The following is a 14,408-nucleotide window of genomic DNA, read 5'->3' as shown; positions in this document are numbered from 1 at the left end:
TCAATAAAAACATTTTTTAAAATAATAAAGTGAGCCCGGCCAGGCATGGCTTAGCGGTTGAGCGTCGACCCAGGATCCAGGCGATCGGGGTTCGATTCCCGGTCAGGGCACATGCCCGGGTTGTGGGCTTGATCAATGACTCTCTCATCATTGATGTTTCTCTCTCTCTCTCTCTCTCTCTCTCCTTTCCTCTCTCTGAAATCAATAAAGATATATTTTAATAATAATAATAAAGTGAATAATTCTGCGGCATTTAGTACATTCGCACTGTTGTGTAACCACCACCTCTGTCTACTTCCAAGGCATTTTTGTCACCCAGAGGGAAACCCCACATGTGTTAGCAGCCACTCCTCCTCCCAGCCCCTGGCAATCACTAATCTGTTATACTTATTCTAGATATTTCACATAAACGGAACCATACAGTATGTGACCTTTTGCGTTTATCCAAGATTGTAAACGTGCAGCAGAGCTGAAAGATGGCATCCAGTACAGCCAGGTCCCTGCCACCCAGATCCCACCCGTGACGCCTGTTGCTTTTGGGCTGTCACTCACCTGTCCCTCACTATACCTGTGATGTATTAGATATATTGGTCTCTGTGATATTTTTTTTACTTTTAAAAACCTTATGGATCCAAATTTAAAGAGTTCAGCCCCAGGAGTTTTTCCATCAGTAGGTCCCTGCGTAACCACCACTAACGTCAAGATAGAGAGCGTTTCCCAGAAAGCTCCTGTGGCCTTTCCCATCAGTATCCCCCCAGGTAGCCACGGCCCGACTCTTTCGCCGCTGGCCAGCTCTGCCTGGCTTTGAACCCTTGAACACCGTCAGGGCATCTCTCAGCCACATGCCCCTTTCCCGTCTTGGCTTGCATGTTTTGAGAAGGCTTGCATGAATTAGGTAACGATTAATTTACTCCCTCCTTTTGCAAAATGAATCTTTGACACTCTAACTGCCCGGGAGAGCTTCAGATCAGCTGGTGATGAGGAAGCAGATAAAATTCCACCCAAGCCAAGAGCCATGAGGTTTTGTTGTAGTTTTTTAAGTGGCCAGGCTCGCCCCCGGGTAGGGAGATGGCCCAGCCCCACTGGCCTTCTGGCGCCTGGACCTCACTTCCAAGCCTGGCTCGCCCTGGCCCTCCTGGGGTTGGCCGGAGAGACGGCTTGGAGGCCTTTCCTTCCGAAAGGTCGTCACGTCTTCACTCTGCTCGGGCACCTCCACTCGCTCCTTTTTTCTTTGGCCATTCCTTCCTTCCTTGCTTTTCCTTTTTTAATAGCTTTATAGAGGCTTATTTTAGATGTCAGAAAATGCTCCCGTCAGTGTACGATGCAATGATTTCGGGTAACTCCACCGAGGGGCGCAGCCGTTTCCATAAATTGGTTCCTGACCGTTTTTGTCCCCCGGTAAGATCCCTTGTGGCCACTTACTGCTGATCCTTGTTTCCGTCCAGCCCCTGCACCCCTCACCTTGTTTCTGTCTCTGTGGATTTCACATAAATGGAAGCCTACACCACGTGGCCTTTTGTGTCTGGCCTTTCTCACTCCACTTAGTTCTCAAGGCTCTTCCTTGGCTGTGTCAGTGGTCCCAGCCTTCTGCTGCTGCGGGACGGCCCTCGGTCACTGTGGACCCTGCCTCTTCTGAAGCAGGTGTTTTCTTATTTCCATGGCAGAGACGGGGACGCTGAGACCCAGCAAGGGAGGGGCCTGGCCCCCTACACGGCTCTGTGTTACACTTGGTCTGTCCTCAGCCCAGTCTCTGGCTTGTCGTCACCTCCCCTGCTGGCCTGGGGTCCCCAGGGCCTGGCACAGTGCCCAGCCAGTCTTTGCAAGTGTTGATTAAGTGAATTAACGAGCTGTGTGCAGAAACCTGCTATCCTGCCTGCCAATCATTGCTCCCCCCTAAACAAGCAAGACCCTGGACTCAGCGACTTACTGATTGTTCCTCCCAGATTTCCGCCCACTCTGTTCATTCTCACCAGGTCGCAATGTGAGCCACCTCACAGAGCCATTCTGTGCTCTTGCTGCCGTCCCACAGCCCACAGGTCCTGCATGCTCTGGCCTTCCCTGCCCACCTCTCCTACTTCCTCCCTCATCTCACCTTTCAGCCGCGCTGGCTTCCATCACAGCCTGCCCTTTCCTGCCTCAGGGCCTTTGCACAGGCGGTTCCCTCTGCCTAGAACCCTCTTCCCTTTCAGCCTTCATTCTTACCTTGTGTCACCACCTCAGAGGGGCCTCATTGACCACTGGGGCTGAAACAGGTCCCCCTCATTCTACCTCTGGTGCGTTTCCTTGTAAACACTGACCTATACAAACTTGCAGTCACCTTTGTGAGGTTTATCTGTTGACATGCCTTCCTGGTGGTCTCCCCACTGGGCTGGGCTGCATCCCAGAGCTCCACACAAGTAGGCGTTTGGGTTCTGTTTGCTGAGTGGTGGAGGAAAGGGTAGGCACGGCTGGGGAGTCCCTTGCTGGCCCTCTCTTCCTGTCCCTCCCATTCTTGCAGTGCCCACTGAATTCCCATCTGATGTCCCCCCTCTCTTGTGACTCTCACAGGACCTGGCCCGGCTGCAGGAGGGCCGGCAGCCTGAGCACCGGGACGTGGCCCTGCAGAAGGTGTCAGACTCAGAGAAGCTCCTGTACATGCTGGAGGCAGATGCAGCCATCGCCAAGCACATGAAGCATCCCCAGGGGGATATGATTGCCGAGGAGTAGGTCCCTTCTGCTTCAGGTTCTGAGGGAGCTGCTCTGGGCCAGGGCAGGAGGGCTGCAGCTCGCCAGCATTCAGGAGCCACATCAGGGCTTGTTGAGGGCTAACTAGATGCCAGGCACATGCCAAACACTGTTATTCTCATGATAACCCATTTTGCAGTCAGGAGACAACTCGGAGCACTGGTATTCCCTGTTCTAGTCATAGTGTGACCCCAACTTTCTGACCACTGTGCTTCTGACCTCCAGGCTTTTGAGCACGCTTCCCTACTGCCTGAGGCCCACCTGGCTTCCCGTGCTCATGGCTCTTGCCTTAGCTCCAATGTGGATAAATTGGCACCCCAGACAAGAGGCAAGGGTCTCTCAGTGCCCCACACCTCCCTGTGCTTGTCCCTGTCATGACCCACACTCCCTCTGTGGCCCTTGCTGGATGGTGGGCTCCAGAGAGCAGTAGACCTGCCTGTTTCTTTTTTTTCTCTCTCTTTTTTTTAAATTGATTTCAAAGAGAGGAAGGGAGAGGGAATGAGAGAGAGAAACATCAGTGATGAGAGAGTCATTGATCGACTGCCTCCTACACGCCCCTCACTGGGGATCAAGCCCGCAACCTGGGTATGTGCCCTGACCAGGAACCGAACCGAGATCCCCTGGATCATAGGTCAATGCTCATCTGCTGAGCCATTCCAGCCGGGCAACCTGCCTATTTCTTCCAGAACCTTTTACAGTTTGGGGCACACAGTAGGCCCTGGGAAGCACTGATGGAGGAAGGAAGGTTAAAGGAAAGTGGACAGGAGGAGGGTGCAAGTGTTTGTCTGGAACCCAAGGCCCTGTCCCCCTGTCTTTCTAGGACACTGGGCAGAAAGTTGGGGGGGTGGAGCTCAGACAGTGCCCCTGCCAACTAGCCCACTAACCAGGTGGCCACTCTCCCCACTCAGCATCCGTCAGCTGAAGGAGCGTGTGACGAACCTCCGTGGAAAACACAAGCAGATCTACAACCTGGCGGTGAAGGAGGTGGATCCACAGGTCAACTGGGCGGCGCTGGTGGAAGAGAAGCTGGTACGGCCCAGGCGTCAGCTGGGGAGGGGCGCGTATGTAGCAGGAGAACCCACCATTTAATGCCATCGCAGTCATGCTAGGAGGGAGGCTTGTTCCCTGTGTTTTCTGATGTTTATGTCAGTGAGAAGAGCGAGGCTCAGAGAGGTGCAGCACCTAGCCCAGAGTCACACAGCGGAAGTGATGGAGATTCAGGCCCTCCTGGAAACATCCTCCAGCCTGGCTCGCTGGGGTCCTGGCAGGCTGGCAGGTTTCCCGCCAGCCGCTGTTCTCCCGTGCCCTCGCCAGCCCATCTCCACTGTGGAGAGGCGCAACTGCTGGAGCCGAGTCCTCTTTTAGCGGTGTGACACTGGGCAAGTGGGTCCCCCTGGCTGAGCCATCTGTGAAATGGACACAGTAACCATGTGGGCTTCTGAGGTCGCTGTGAGATTAAATGAGATAACATGTGTAGATAAAGGTGACAGCCTCTCGCTGCGTCCCTGAAGGGGCCACTTTGCTCACTCCTTGGCTGGTCCTGTGAGGCGAGTCTCCAACCCCCAGCCCACCCCCTGCGTGCGGTGTTTCCACCCCCCCCCCTCCCAGGACAAGCTGAGCAGCCAGAGCTTCGGAACAGACCTGCCGCTGGTGGACCACCAGGTGGAGCAGCACAACATCTTCCACAACGAGGTCAAGGCCATCGGGCCCCACCTGGTCAAGGACAAGGACGGGGGCAAGGTGGGCGCCGGAGGTGGAGGGGACCCGGTAAAGGAGGGGCTCATACCTGCACCCGCCCTAACCCATTTCCTCGGCTCTGTCCTCAGGAGCAGAACAGTGAACTCCAGGCCAAGTACCAGAAACTGCTGGTGAGAACGGGGTGGGAAGTGTGTGCAGTAACGTTTCAAACAGAACCGAGGGCGGTGAAGTGGGAAGAGATGCACCCAGAGCCCCGGCCTGAGAGGTGCCCCAGTTTTCCCTGTGCTCATGGAAAACCCCAGTAGATCCCATTCGTCCATTGGGGTACAGCCTGTCCTACAGTTTTCTTCTTTCTTCTTTATTAAGCAGAATCTTCTGTGTGCCAGGTATGATGCCACGTGCTTTATACGCAGAAGTTTTCTATTTCCGCTTTCAAAACCTTTAAGGAGTGAATTCTTTTAAAACTGCACAAGTGATGCATAAATGCTTCCTTGTTGCAGACGTTTCAAACTCCCCAGATGTGGGAATGAGGGGAGGCAGAGCACAGCCAGTAGCAGGCTCTGGAGCCAGACTGCCTCCACCCCTGGTTGGAGACCCTGAAAGAGCTACTTAGCTGGGAGCCTGTTTCCTCATCTGCAAAGTGGAGTTACTGCGAGTCCCTGTCTCATTGGATTGCTTTGCAAACGGCATTAGTTAATGTTGGAGAAGACCTTAGCATGGGTTGGGCTCATGGTGGCCCCATGTATGTGTTAGCTGCAGTCTTTATTTGCAGAGCAAAATGCAGATGTCCCTCCTCCTTCCCTGTCCTCCCTGCCCGCCCCCACCTCTTCTCAGCTGTAAAGCCCTAGCAATTTGCTACTGCTCTTCTAGCCATCTGTGCAATGACCTGACAGACATAAAAGTGGAAGCTGTAGTTGCTAACATTTATTGAGCACCAACTATATGCTGGACTTTGTTCCCTATGAGACCAGTGCTGTCATCCCCATTGTGCAGATGAGTAAACTGAGGCTCCCCCAAAATGTCAGTGCTGTGAGGGTTTGTCTTTTTTGTTCACTGCTGTATCCCTAGTGCCTGGAGCAATGCCTGGCACTGAGTAGGTGCTCAGTAAGTGTTTGCTGAGTGAAGGCGTTTCAGAGGGTCAGTGACTTTTCCAAGCAGGGTTCGCCTGGGCCAGACCGGCCACTGCAGGTGTGGAGGGAAGTCTTAGCCATGTCCCCCACCCCGCAGGCAGCGTCGCAGGCTCGGCAGCAGCACCTCAACTCGCTGCAGGACTACATGCAGCGCTGCACCAATGAGCTGTACTGGCTGGACCAGCAGGCCAAGGGCCGCATGCAGTACGACTGGAGTGACCGCAACCTCGACTACCCCAGCCGCCGGCGTCAGTATGAGGTGGGCGCTGGGGCCTGGGGGATGGGGGATGGGACTCAGGAGGGAGCACGAGGCTGTCAGGCTGGTTATTGAGCCCCTCTACTGTCCCTCTCCCCCACTACTGCAGAATTTCATCAACCGGAACCTGGAGGTCAAAGAGGAGAGAATCAATAAGCTGCACAGCGAGGGAGACCAGCTGCTAGCCGCTGAGCACCCTGGGAGGAACTCCATTGAGGTGTGTGTGCATTGGGAGGGGATGCCTCCTCCAGGGTGACCTCAGGGCAACCTCTGCTGTGGGCCACCTGGACTTAGGCAACCCCCAAGGTAGGGGTGTGTCCTGTGTCCATCTGTCTGTCTGTCTCACCATTTGCCCTCTCATCTTGCTCTGACCCTGCCTCCTTTCATCTTGATCCTTTGCCACGTCCTGCTCTCGGTCCCCAGACTTCTGAAGCCAATATGGTGCCTGTATCAGTCCCCTGGGGCTGCTGTAACAAATGACCACAGCTGGATGGCTTTAAACAACAGGAGTGTATTCTTATTCTCTCATAGTTCTGGGGACAGACGTGTAAAATCAAGGTGTTGCCAGGCTTGTTCCTTCTGAAGGCCCGGGGGGAGGATTCTCCTTGCCCCTCTCCCTAATTCCGGTGGTTGCTGGCAGTCCTTGGCTGGGGGCTGCATCACTTCTCTCTACGCCTCTGTCTTCCCTTGGCCTTTCCCCTGTGTGGCTCCTCTTCTTATAAGGACAACGTGGACTTAGGTGATTTCATCCTGAGGTTTTTAACCAATTACATCTGCAAAGACCGTTACCAAATAAAGTCACATGCATAGTTTGGGGTGGGGGTCACAGTCAACGTCGCAGTCACTCCAGTCGTACTGCATGCAGCCCTTGGCCTGCTGGTCCAGCCAGGACAGCTCATTGGTGCAGCGCTGCACGTAGTCCTGCAGCGAGCTGAGGTGCTGCTCCCGAGCCTGCAACGCTGCCTGCGGGGTGGGGGATACCATTCAACTCCCTGCAGTGCCTTTGTGACAATTATTTAAAAAGCACCGCTGTCTGGGCAGACACAGCCCCTACTTGTCCCTTGTGCGGTGTGCAGCCCAAGCGCCTGTGCATGGCAGCCCTGCTTGGCCCTGGGACATGACCCCTCTCTCCTCTTCCCACCCCTGCAGAGGAGCTGGCTGCCTCTGTGGGAGCCACACCCATGCAGATGCCAGATGCCCGATGCCCTCTGCCCCACCGTTCTCTGGTCTGGAATCCCACGATGCCTCTTTAGGTGTCCCCGGTACCCTTCCAGCGGTGACCTCCCTCCCCCCTTCTCTGGCAGGCTCACATGGAGGCCGTGCATGCGGATTGGAAGGAGTATCTGAACCTGCTCATCTGTGAGGAGAGCCACCTGAAGTACATGGAAGACTACCACCAGGTGCCTGTGGCCCTGGGCCCCAGGGGTGGGAGCCCTCAGTGCCAGTTGGCTCGCTTTGGCCTTGGCCCAGCTTCCTCCAGGAGCCTTGCAGGGCCTCCCACTGCCCACGCTGTAGTTCACGGGTGAGCCTCGAGCTTGCCCACCCCTCGTCAGTCTTCCCTGGGGGCCAGGGGTGGAGAGTGAATTCACCAGGTCAGTGTGAGGCCAGGAATGAATGTGTGGGTTTTCATTTTGGTAAAATATATATATGAAATTTGCCATTTTAGCCATGTTTAAGCATACAGTCCAGTGGCATTCATTACATTCACAATGTGGCACAGCCATCACCACTGTCTTTTCAAAACTTTTGAACCCGCTAAACAGTGATTCCCCATTCCTCCCTCCCCCAGCCCCTGGTAACCTCTGATCTATTTCTGTCTCTTTGGATTTACCTATTCTAGGGATTTCATATAAGTGGAATCACATGCCACATGGCCTTTTGTGGCTTCTTTCACTGACCATGTTTTCAAGGTTCATCCATGTATTGCATGAATCAGAGCGCCATTCGTTTTTATGGCCAAATAGTATTCCATTGGGTGGATAGACCACACTGTGTTTTTCCATCCATCCGTTGACAGATACTGGTTGTTTCATAGGAATGTGTTTTTTAACAAAAGCTGCAGGTGACTTATGACTGGATGGTCTGAGGACACTTGAACTCAGATGACACTTCTGTAACTCCTGGTTGGGTGTCTGAGCCCTGCTGGACTGTGAGCTCCACAGGGATCCCAAAGTGCCATTTGTGGGTGCTGCCCAGGGCACAGCTGGTGATGAGTGATTCCAGAGCTGATGGACTAAAGAATGGGGAAGAGAATTTTCTAGAACAAAGTGGGGAGGCTTGTCTTCCATGTATCAAAGATGAAAGTATATCATTAAGTCAGAGTGTCCCTGGCACAAAGAGGGATGACATTTAAGAGAACCCAAAGCTCACCGATGTGCACATGAAAGTTAACACGTCATAGAGGTGGACTGGTGGGAAGGGGCCTGGCTTCTTCCGCGAGGCCCTCTCAGGAGCCAGGCTGGGGAGGGCTGGGGTGTCCCCAAGACATAGAGCCTGTGAGCTCAGGGTGAGCAGGAGGCCCAGCCCCGACTGGGATAGGATTTGAAGCCACAGCCAGGATTAGCTCGGGTGTCCTCGTGGTTTCATGTTCCTAACTGGGGCCACCTGGTCTCCTAGTTCCATAAAGATGTGAAGGACGCTCAGGATTTGCTGCGCAAGGTGGATTCAGACCTGAACCAAAAATACAGCCCTGACTTCAAGGACCGATACCAGATCGAGTTGCTGCTGCGGGAGCTGGATGTGAGTGCGGTCCCATGAGTGACTCTCTGTGTCGCCTGCCTCCCCGCCTCTCCACAGCTCCCACCCGCTGTCTGCCCCATCACCCGGGGGAGGCTGCTTGGTCTCACCACGACATTCCCCCTGTTCTCAGGACCAGGAGAAGGCTCTGGACAAGTACGAGCATGTGGTGCAGGGCCTGCAGAAGCGAGGGAGGCAGGTGGTGCCCCTCAAGTACCGCCGGGAGACGCCACTCAAGCCCATCCCCGTGGAGGCACTCTGTGACTTTGAATGTGACCAGGTGAGCTGCTGCCCAGGTGACCCAGGCAGGCCTGACCCAAATCTGCCTCTTTTCATGTCACTGAAAGGTCTTAGGGTGACACGGCTGAGTGCAGGGCCTCAAACATTTTCAGGAACCTGTGCCTGTCATTGGGGTCACTCTCTGCCAGCCCCCGCCCCTGCCCCCCCACTAGCTAGCTGCCCTGGCCTTCTGTGCCATCAGCTTAGCCACCCCAGTCATTCCAGCAGGAGTGCCAGGGAGGGTTCTCATTGGCCCAATTTGACTCCTGCCAGCCTAAACCAATCACTTTGGTGGGGGGTGAGGGGGTAATGGCCAGGCCTGAGTCACATGTCCACCCTGAGTCGTAAAAGGCTGGGAATGGAGAAGGGAGAAGCCACATGGGCTGGGAATGGGGAGAGTTCCCCAGTACTTCCCAACTATGGCACGTCTTGGGAAAGATATGAGAGATGGACTAAGACTCCCCAGCTACCAGAGTTGGGGGGCAGGAGCAAGATGGCTTCTGGTCTCCCAAGTCACCGGCCAAGGCAGGTCTTTCTGTGCCTTCTCATTGTTTGGCCTGCCCATGCCAGGGCCTGATCTCAAGGGGCTACAGCTACACCCTGCAGAAGAACAACGGGGAGAGCTGGGACCTCACTGACAGCGCAGGAAACAAGCTGACCGCCCCAGCCGTCTGCTTCATGATCCCCCCCACCGACCCCGAGGCCCTGGCTCTGGCCGACAGGTATAGGCAAAGGAGGGAGCCAGCATGGACTGGCTCCACCCCCTGGGCCCCTCAGACCCTTTTCCAGCCCTGGGTAACACCCCCACACCTGTGCCCACTTGGAGGCTCAAGTGGGACAGGGGCAGATCCTGTTGGTCGGGCTGACTTGTTGTGTGTGAATGTCCAGATGTGGGCACAGTTCAGCAAGCAGTTTCTCTGCAAGTGCCTCTGGGCCTTTGCACATGTTTCCTTTACCTGGACACCTACTCACTACCTGGTCAACTCAAGCCTCTCGGCTTAAGACTCAGCTCCAGGGTCAGCTATTCTGTGAAGCCTTCCCTGACTGTCCCCTTGCCTAACACCCTGGCTCCAGGAGACGTTCTGCTGCCTCTCGGCTCTCAAGCACCTCCTCCCTCCTACTGCACATGCTGCTCTTTATCAGGGTGCTTTGTGTATGTGTCGGTCTCATGGGCAGGGGCTTCTGGAGGAGATTTACTGTCTCCAGGGCCTTGTTCAGTACCCGGTGCAAAGTAATGACCCAAGAACTTTGTTGAGTGATTCTAGGAATGCCTTCATTTATTCATTCAGCAAGTACTTATTGAGCACCTATGTACTGCTCCCTCAGGGGTAACATCTTAGTAGGGAAGACGAAAGAACAAACAAGATGGTTTTAGGTAGTAAGACTTGCTGTGAAGAAGAGAGACAGAAAGTGGGGAAGGAAGGGAGGGAGGGAGGGAGGGAGGGAGGGAGGGAGGAAGGGGTTCATCTGAACCCACAAGCAAAGATGGACCAGTGTCTCAGCAAACCCTTTATGTGTGCTGTGATTTAACTTTTCAAAGCATTTTGATGAGCCGCCTGACTCTTCTGGGCTGTCAGCCCAGGCAAAGTCCGGGGTCTTGTGTCTGTGGGTGGAGGGGCAGTAGGCTGCCCTGGGTCCCCAGCCCATTTTTGCTCTCACAGCCTGGGCAGCCAGTACCGGAGCGTGCGACAGAAGGCAGCGGGGACCAGAAGTGCACTCCAGCAGCGGCACGAGGTGCTCAAGGCAGAGAACCCTGGAGGTGGGTGCCGGGGCCACTACCCAGTCTATGGGGGGACAGGGGGGAGGTACTGGGACAGCACGGGTCGGGCATGGCAGGGGTGGAGGAAGCTGAGCCAGCCCTGGAGGTCCCAGTTGGCCTCCTTGGCCCCCTCCCTTGGACCCATGCCCCCAACTGCCACTGACTCTCTGATTTCCCTCCCGCAGATGCCTCTGACCTGCAGGGGCGACAGCTGCTGGCCGGCTTGGACAAGGTGGCTAGCGACTTAGACCGGCAGGAGAAGGCCATTACGGGGATCCTGCGGCCACCACTGGAACAAGGCCGGGCTGTGCAGGACAGTGCCCAGCGGGCCAAAGACCTCAAGGTACCACCAGGCTGGGGTTCCTGCTCAAGGTCTCATCCCCACAGGGGTCCTGGTGCTCAGTGGGGACCACCTGCCATGTGCAACAAGAATTCCTGAGTCGTGAGGGGAGGGGGCTGTGCTAGCCGGGGATCAAGGAGGTGCCTGAGCCCTGGTGCCCCGCTTCAAACACATCCCTGGGAGAGAGGCTTGGTGGGGCTTGTCCGCCTCTGCACAGTGTGGTTTGTCACCTGAGCCAAGCAAAAGGCTGAGAGCCAGCATCCTCCGCTCCCCTTCCGCACAGTCTCCCTAGTCCTCAGGCACCCTCTGCAGCGGGGGTTACCATTCTTGGTTTACAGAGGAGGAACTGGGCTTGGAGACGTGGCCTCATCACAGCTGGTAGGGGCCAAGTCAAGGCCCAGAGGATGCCTCATACCAGGGGGGTAGCAGAGGCCAGGCCCCACCACGTCCCTTCCTAAGGAGCTAGAGGGTCCCCAGCTGTGAACAGGGAGAGAAAAAGTGCCTACCTCATAGGGTTGCCCCTGAAGATGAATAAAATCGCCATGTGTGGTGCTTGGGACAGTGAGTGCTCGGTAACTGCCTGTTCATTTCATCCCTGGTGAGGCAGTCGCCTGCTTCAGAATCCCCGGGTGCTCAGTACAGATGGAGACTCCAGACCCCCGTCAGGCTCCCAGGCAGGGCCTAGGCCTCTCCATTTCAATCAGAGCTGCCCCCCAGCAGCTTCCCCTGCTCCCTGAAGCTTGCAGGCCACTGGGGGAAGGAAGCTGCCCAACTGTGGCCAACAGGAGGGCCTCTGGTCTCCACAGAACATCACCAATGAGCTGCTGCGGATCGAGCCTGAGAAGGCACACAGCACAGCCGACTGTGAGGCCTTCATGCAGGCCCTTCCGGCCAGTGGCACCGCACCCTTGCTAAAGACCCGGGTGGAGGACACCAACCGCAGATACGAGCGCCTGGTGCAGCTGCTGGACTCGGCCCAAGAGAAGTGGGTGTCAGGAGGGCAGCAGGGAGGTCAGGTGGGGTCAGGGCGCCAGGCAGGCACCCTCTCACTCCTGACCTGTGTCCTCAGGGTTGACATTGCCAACCGCCTGGAGAACAGCCTGCAGCAGGGTTGGGAGGTGCTAGCCACATATGAGGACCAGCTGACCCAGGATGACACGGTGCCGGAGAGTGGCCGTGCCCTGGACAGCAAGAGGCAGGAGCTGGCGGTGAGTCTGGGGACCCTGGGCCTTGGGAGCCTTTCTGGCCAGGCGCTCCCACGCATCAGCTCTGGACAGATGACAGCATGGAGGCCCTGATGGACAGGGCTGCAAGTCTCTCCAGGTTTGGATGCCTGCAGTGTGCCAAGCTGGAATTTGTAAATGGAGGCACATGGCACAAATCTCAGCTGCTCCTGGGGTTTGGGTGGCTTGTGGAAATCAGGTGCTAGTATTTTAAACTCTAAGATGTGCATACGCCCATCCCCGCAAGATTTCTAGTACCTCTGGAGCAGCTGCCCCCAACCCCCAGCATTTGCCTGCCTGACCGCTCCCTATAGGTACTTAAGTCTGTGAGCCCAAGGGAGGCTTTTATTCACACATCAAGTCACAAAATCCTGGCCGTGTGCTAAGACCCTCACCTCAGAGCTGAGGAAATGGGCTGAGAGTAAAGCCTTCTCCAAGGTCTGGAGTCTGGAGAGCAGCTGGCCATTCCAGTCCTGGGTGCGGCATCACAGGGCACATGCTGCCAGCCACAAGGTTTTTAGAAGTTAGTTTTTCCAGGTTTTGTTCATTGTAACAAAATGGAACATTGTAGAAATGGCCACCAGATTTGAGGAGAAACTCAGAGGCAAGGCCCCAGTCCCTTCCCATGCCCAGGCTTACCGCCTACCCCCCCCCCCCCCCCACACACACACAGAACAGGTGTCCCCAAGCACCCGGGGCAGTGCTGCCTTGACCCCTGCGAACTCTGACCACAGTGCCCACCGTCTGCCTCTCCATCCCCCAGGCCATGGCCTCTGAGCTGCAGGCCCAGAAGCCTCTCCTCAGTGAGGTGGAGCAGAACCTGCAGGCAGTCAAGCAGTGCTCCAGCTCCCTGGCCAGCCGCTTCCAGGAGCACTGCCCTGACCTGGAGCGCCAGGAGGCCGAGGTGCACAAGCTGGGCCAGCGCTTCGACAACCTCCTCCAGCAGGCTGAGCTCAGGTGAGGGGCCCAGGGTAGCCTAGGCTGAGCTAGTCTGCCTTGAGGCCAGAGTGGGTCTCTGCTGAGGCCACCGAAGGCTGTTTTCTAAATAATTTGTGCTTTTTGAAAAAAGTAATACAAAGTAAAATACTCAAAGTGATTATAGTGACCAGCTCCCTTCCCCCAAGGTAAGCACTACCAGTTTCTTATGAATCCTTCCAAAAAGGTGTTCTGTATAAGCTGGGGTCGGCGGATAACACCCAAATGACATCATGTACACTGTATCTTGCTATTTATCCTGTCATATATTTTACAGCCTCTGAGTCAGTTAAGTATTCCCTTCTCTTCTGTTTTCTGGAAGTTTGTATAGAACTGATATTACTTCCTTAAATGCTTGTAGAATTCACCAATGAGACTGTCTGGACCTGCAATTTTTTTGTGGGAAGGATTTAAAATATATATATATATTTTAATATATCTTTACTGATTAGAGAGAGAGGAAGAGAGGGAGAGAGAAACATTGATGAGAGAGTTGACATTGATCGGCTGCCTCCTGCATGCCACGTCCCCCACCAGGGAGCGAACCCGAAACCCAAGCATGTGCCCTGACTGGGAATTGAACCTCGATCTCCTGGATCATAGGGTGATGCTCAACCACTGAGCCACGCTGGCTGGGCATGTGAGAAGGATTTTAACTACAAATTCAACCTCTTTAAATAGATACTATTTGGTTTATCTCATTCTTTTTAAATATATTTTGATTTTAGAGAGAGAGGGAGAGAGAAACATTGATGTGAGAGAGAGACATCAATCAGCTGCCTCTTGCAGGCACCCTGACTGGGGATCGAAACTGAAATCTGGGAATGTGCCCTGACCAGGAATCAAACCAGTGACCTTTTGGTGCACGGGACCAACTAAGCCACACCGGCCAAGGCTCATCTCATTCTTGAGTCAACTTCAGTAGTTTGTGTCTTTCAAGGAATTTGTCCATTTCATCAAGTTGTTGAATTTACTGGCATAAAATTTTTTCATAATATTCTCTTATCCTTTTACTGCCTGCAGGTTCTGAGGGGGTATCCTTTCTCATGCCTGATGTTAAATCTTCTTTCACTGTATTTGTATAATCTCTTATTTTTTCCTGATCATTTTGAGGTTCATCAATTTATTGACCATTTTAAAGAACTAGCTATGGTTTCAATGATTTTTCCTATTTTGTTTCCAGTTGCACTGATATGTGCTTTTTATTATTTCCTTATTGTTGCTTAAATTAGATTTGCTCTTTTTATTTCTTAAGGTGGAAGCTTAGATTGTTGATTTGAGAGCACTT

The 14,408-nt window shown here is 54.5% G+C and overlaps 1 protein-coding gene across 2 annotated transcripts in view; it reads left to right on the top strand.

Annotated features, from left to right (window-relative positions):
* PPL (periplakin) overlaps window positions 1-14,408 on the top strand; it is a 45,035-nt gene that overhangs the window by 23,574 nt on the left and 7,053 nt on the right. For both annotated transcript variants that reach the window (XM_081133522.1, XM_081133521.1), the window contains exons 3-17: window positions 2,548-2,702; window positions 3,633-3,753; window positions 4,333-4,464; window positions 4,551-4,592; window positions 5,650-5,811; window positions 5,918-6,025; window positions 7,113-7,208; window positions 8,425-8,547; window positions 8,678-8,824; window positions 9,394-9,545; window positions 10,485-10,582; window positions 10,768-10,925; window positions 11,729-11,907; window positions 11,992-12,130; window positions 12,909-13,102. In XM_081133522.1, the coding sequence (XP_080989648.1) occupies window positions 2,548-2,702; window positions 3,633-3,753; window positions 4,333-4,464; window positions 4,551-4,592; window positions 5,650-5,811; window positions 5,918-6,025; window positions 7,113-7,208; window positions 8,425-8,547; window positions 8,678-8,824; window positions 9,394-9,545; window positions 10,485-10,582; window positions 10,768-10,925; window positions 11,729-11,907; window positions 11,992-12,130; window positions 12,909-13,102 (2,006 nt within the window). The remainder of the gene's footprint in view (window positions 1-2,547; window positions 2,703-3,632; window positions 3,754-4,332; window positions 4,465-4,550; window positions 4,593-5,649; window positions 5,812-5,917; window positions 6,026-7,112; window positions 7,209-8,424; window positions 8,548-8,677; window positions 8,825-9,393; window positions 9,546-10,484; window positions 10,583-10,767; window positions 10,926-11,728; window positions 11,908-11,991; window positions 12,131-12,908; window positions 13,103-14,408) is intronic.

The sequence above is a fragment of the Miniopterus schreibersii genome (assembly GCF_964146895.1).
Source record: "Miniopterus schreibersii genome assembly, chromosome: 3".
Taxonomy (NCBI): Eukaryota; Metazoa; Chordata; class Mammalia; order Chiroptera; family Miniopteridae; genus Miniopterus; species Miniopterus schreibersii.
This window is presented reverse-complemented; position numbering and strand designations above follow the sequence as displayed.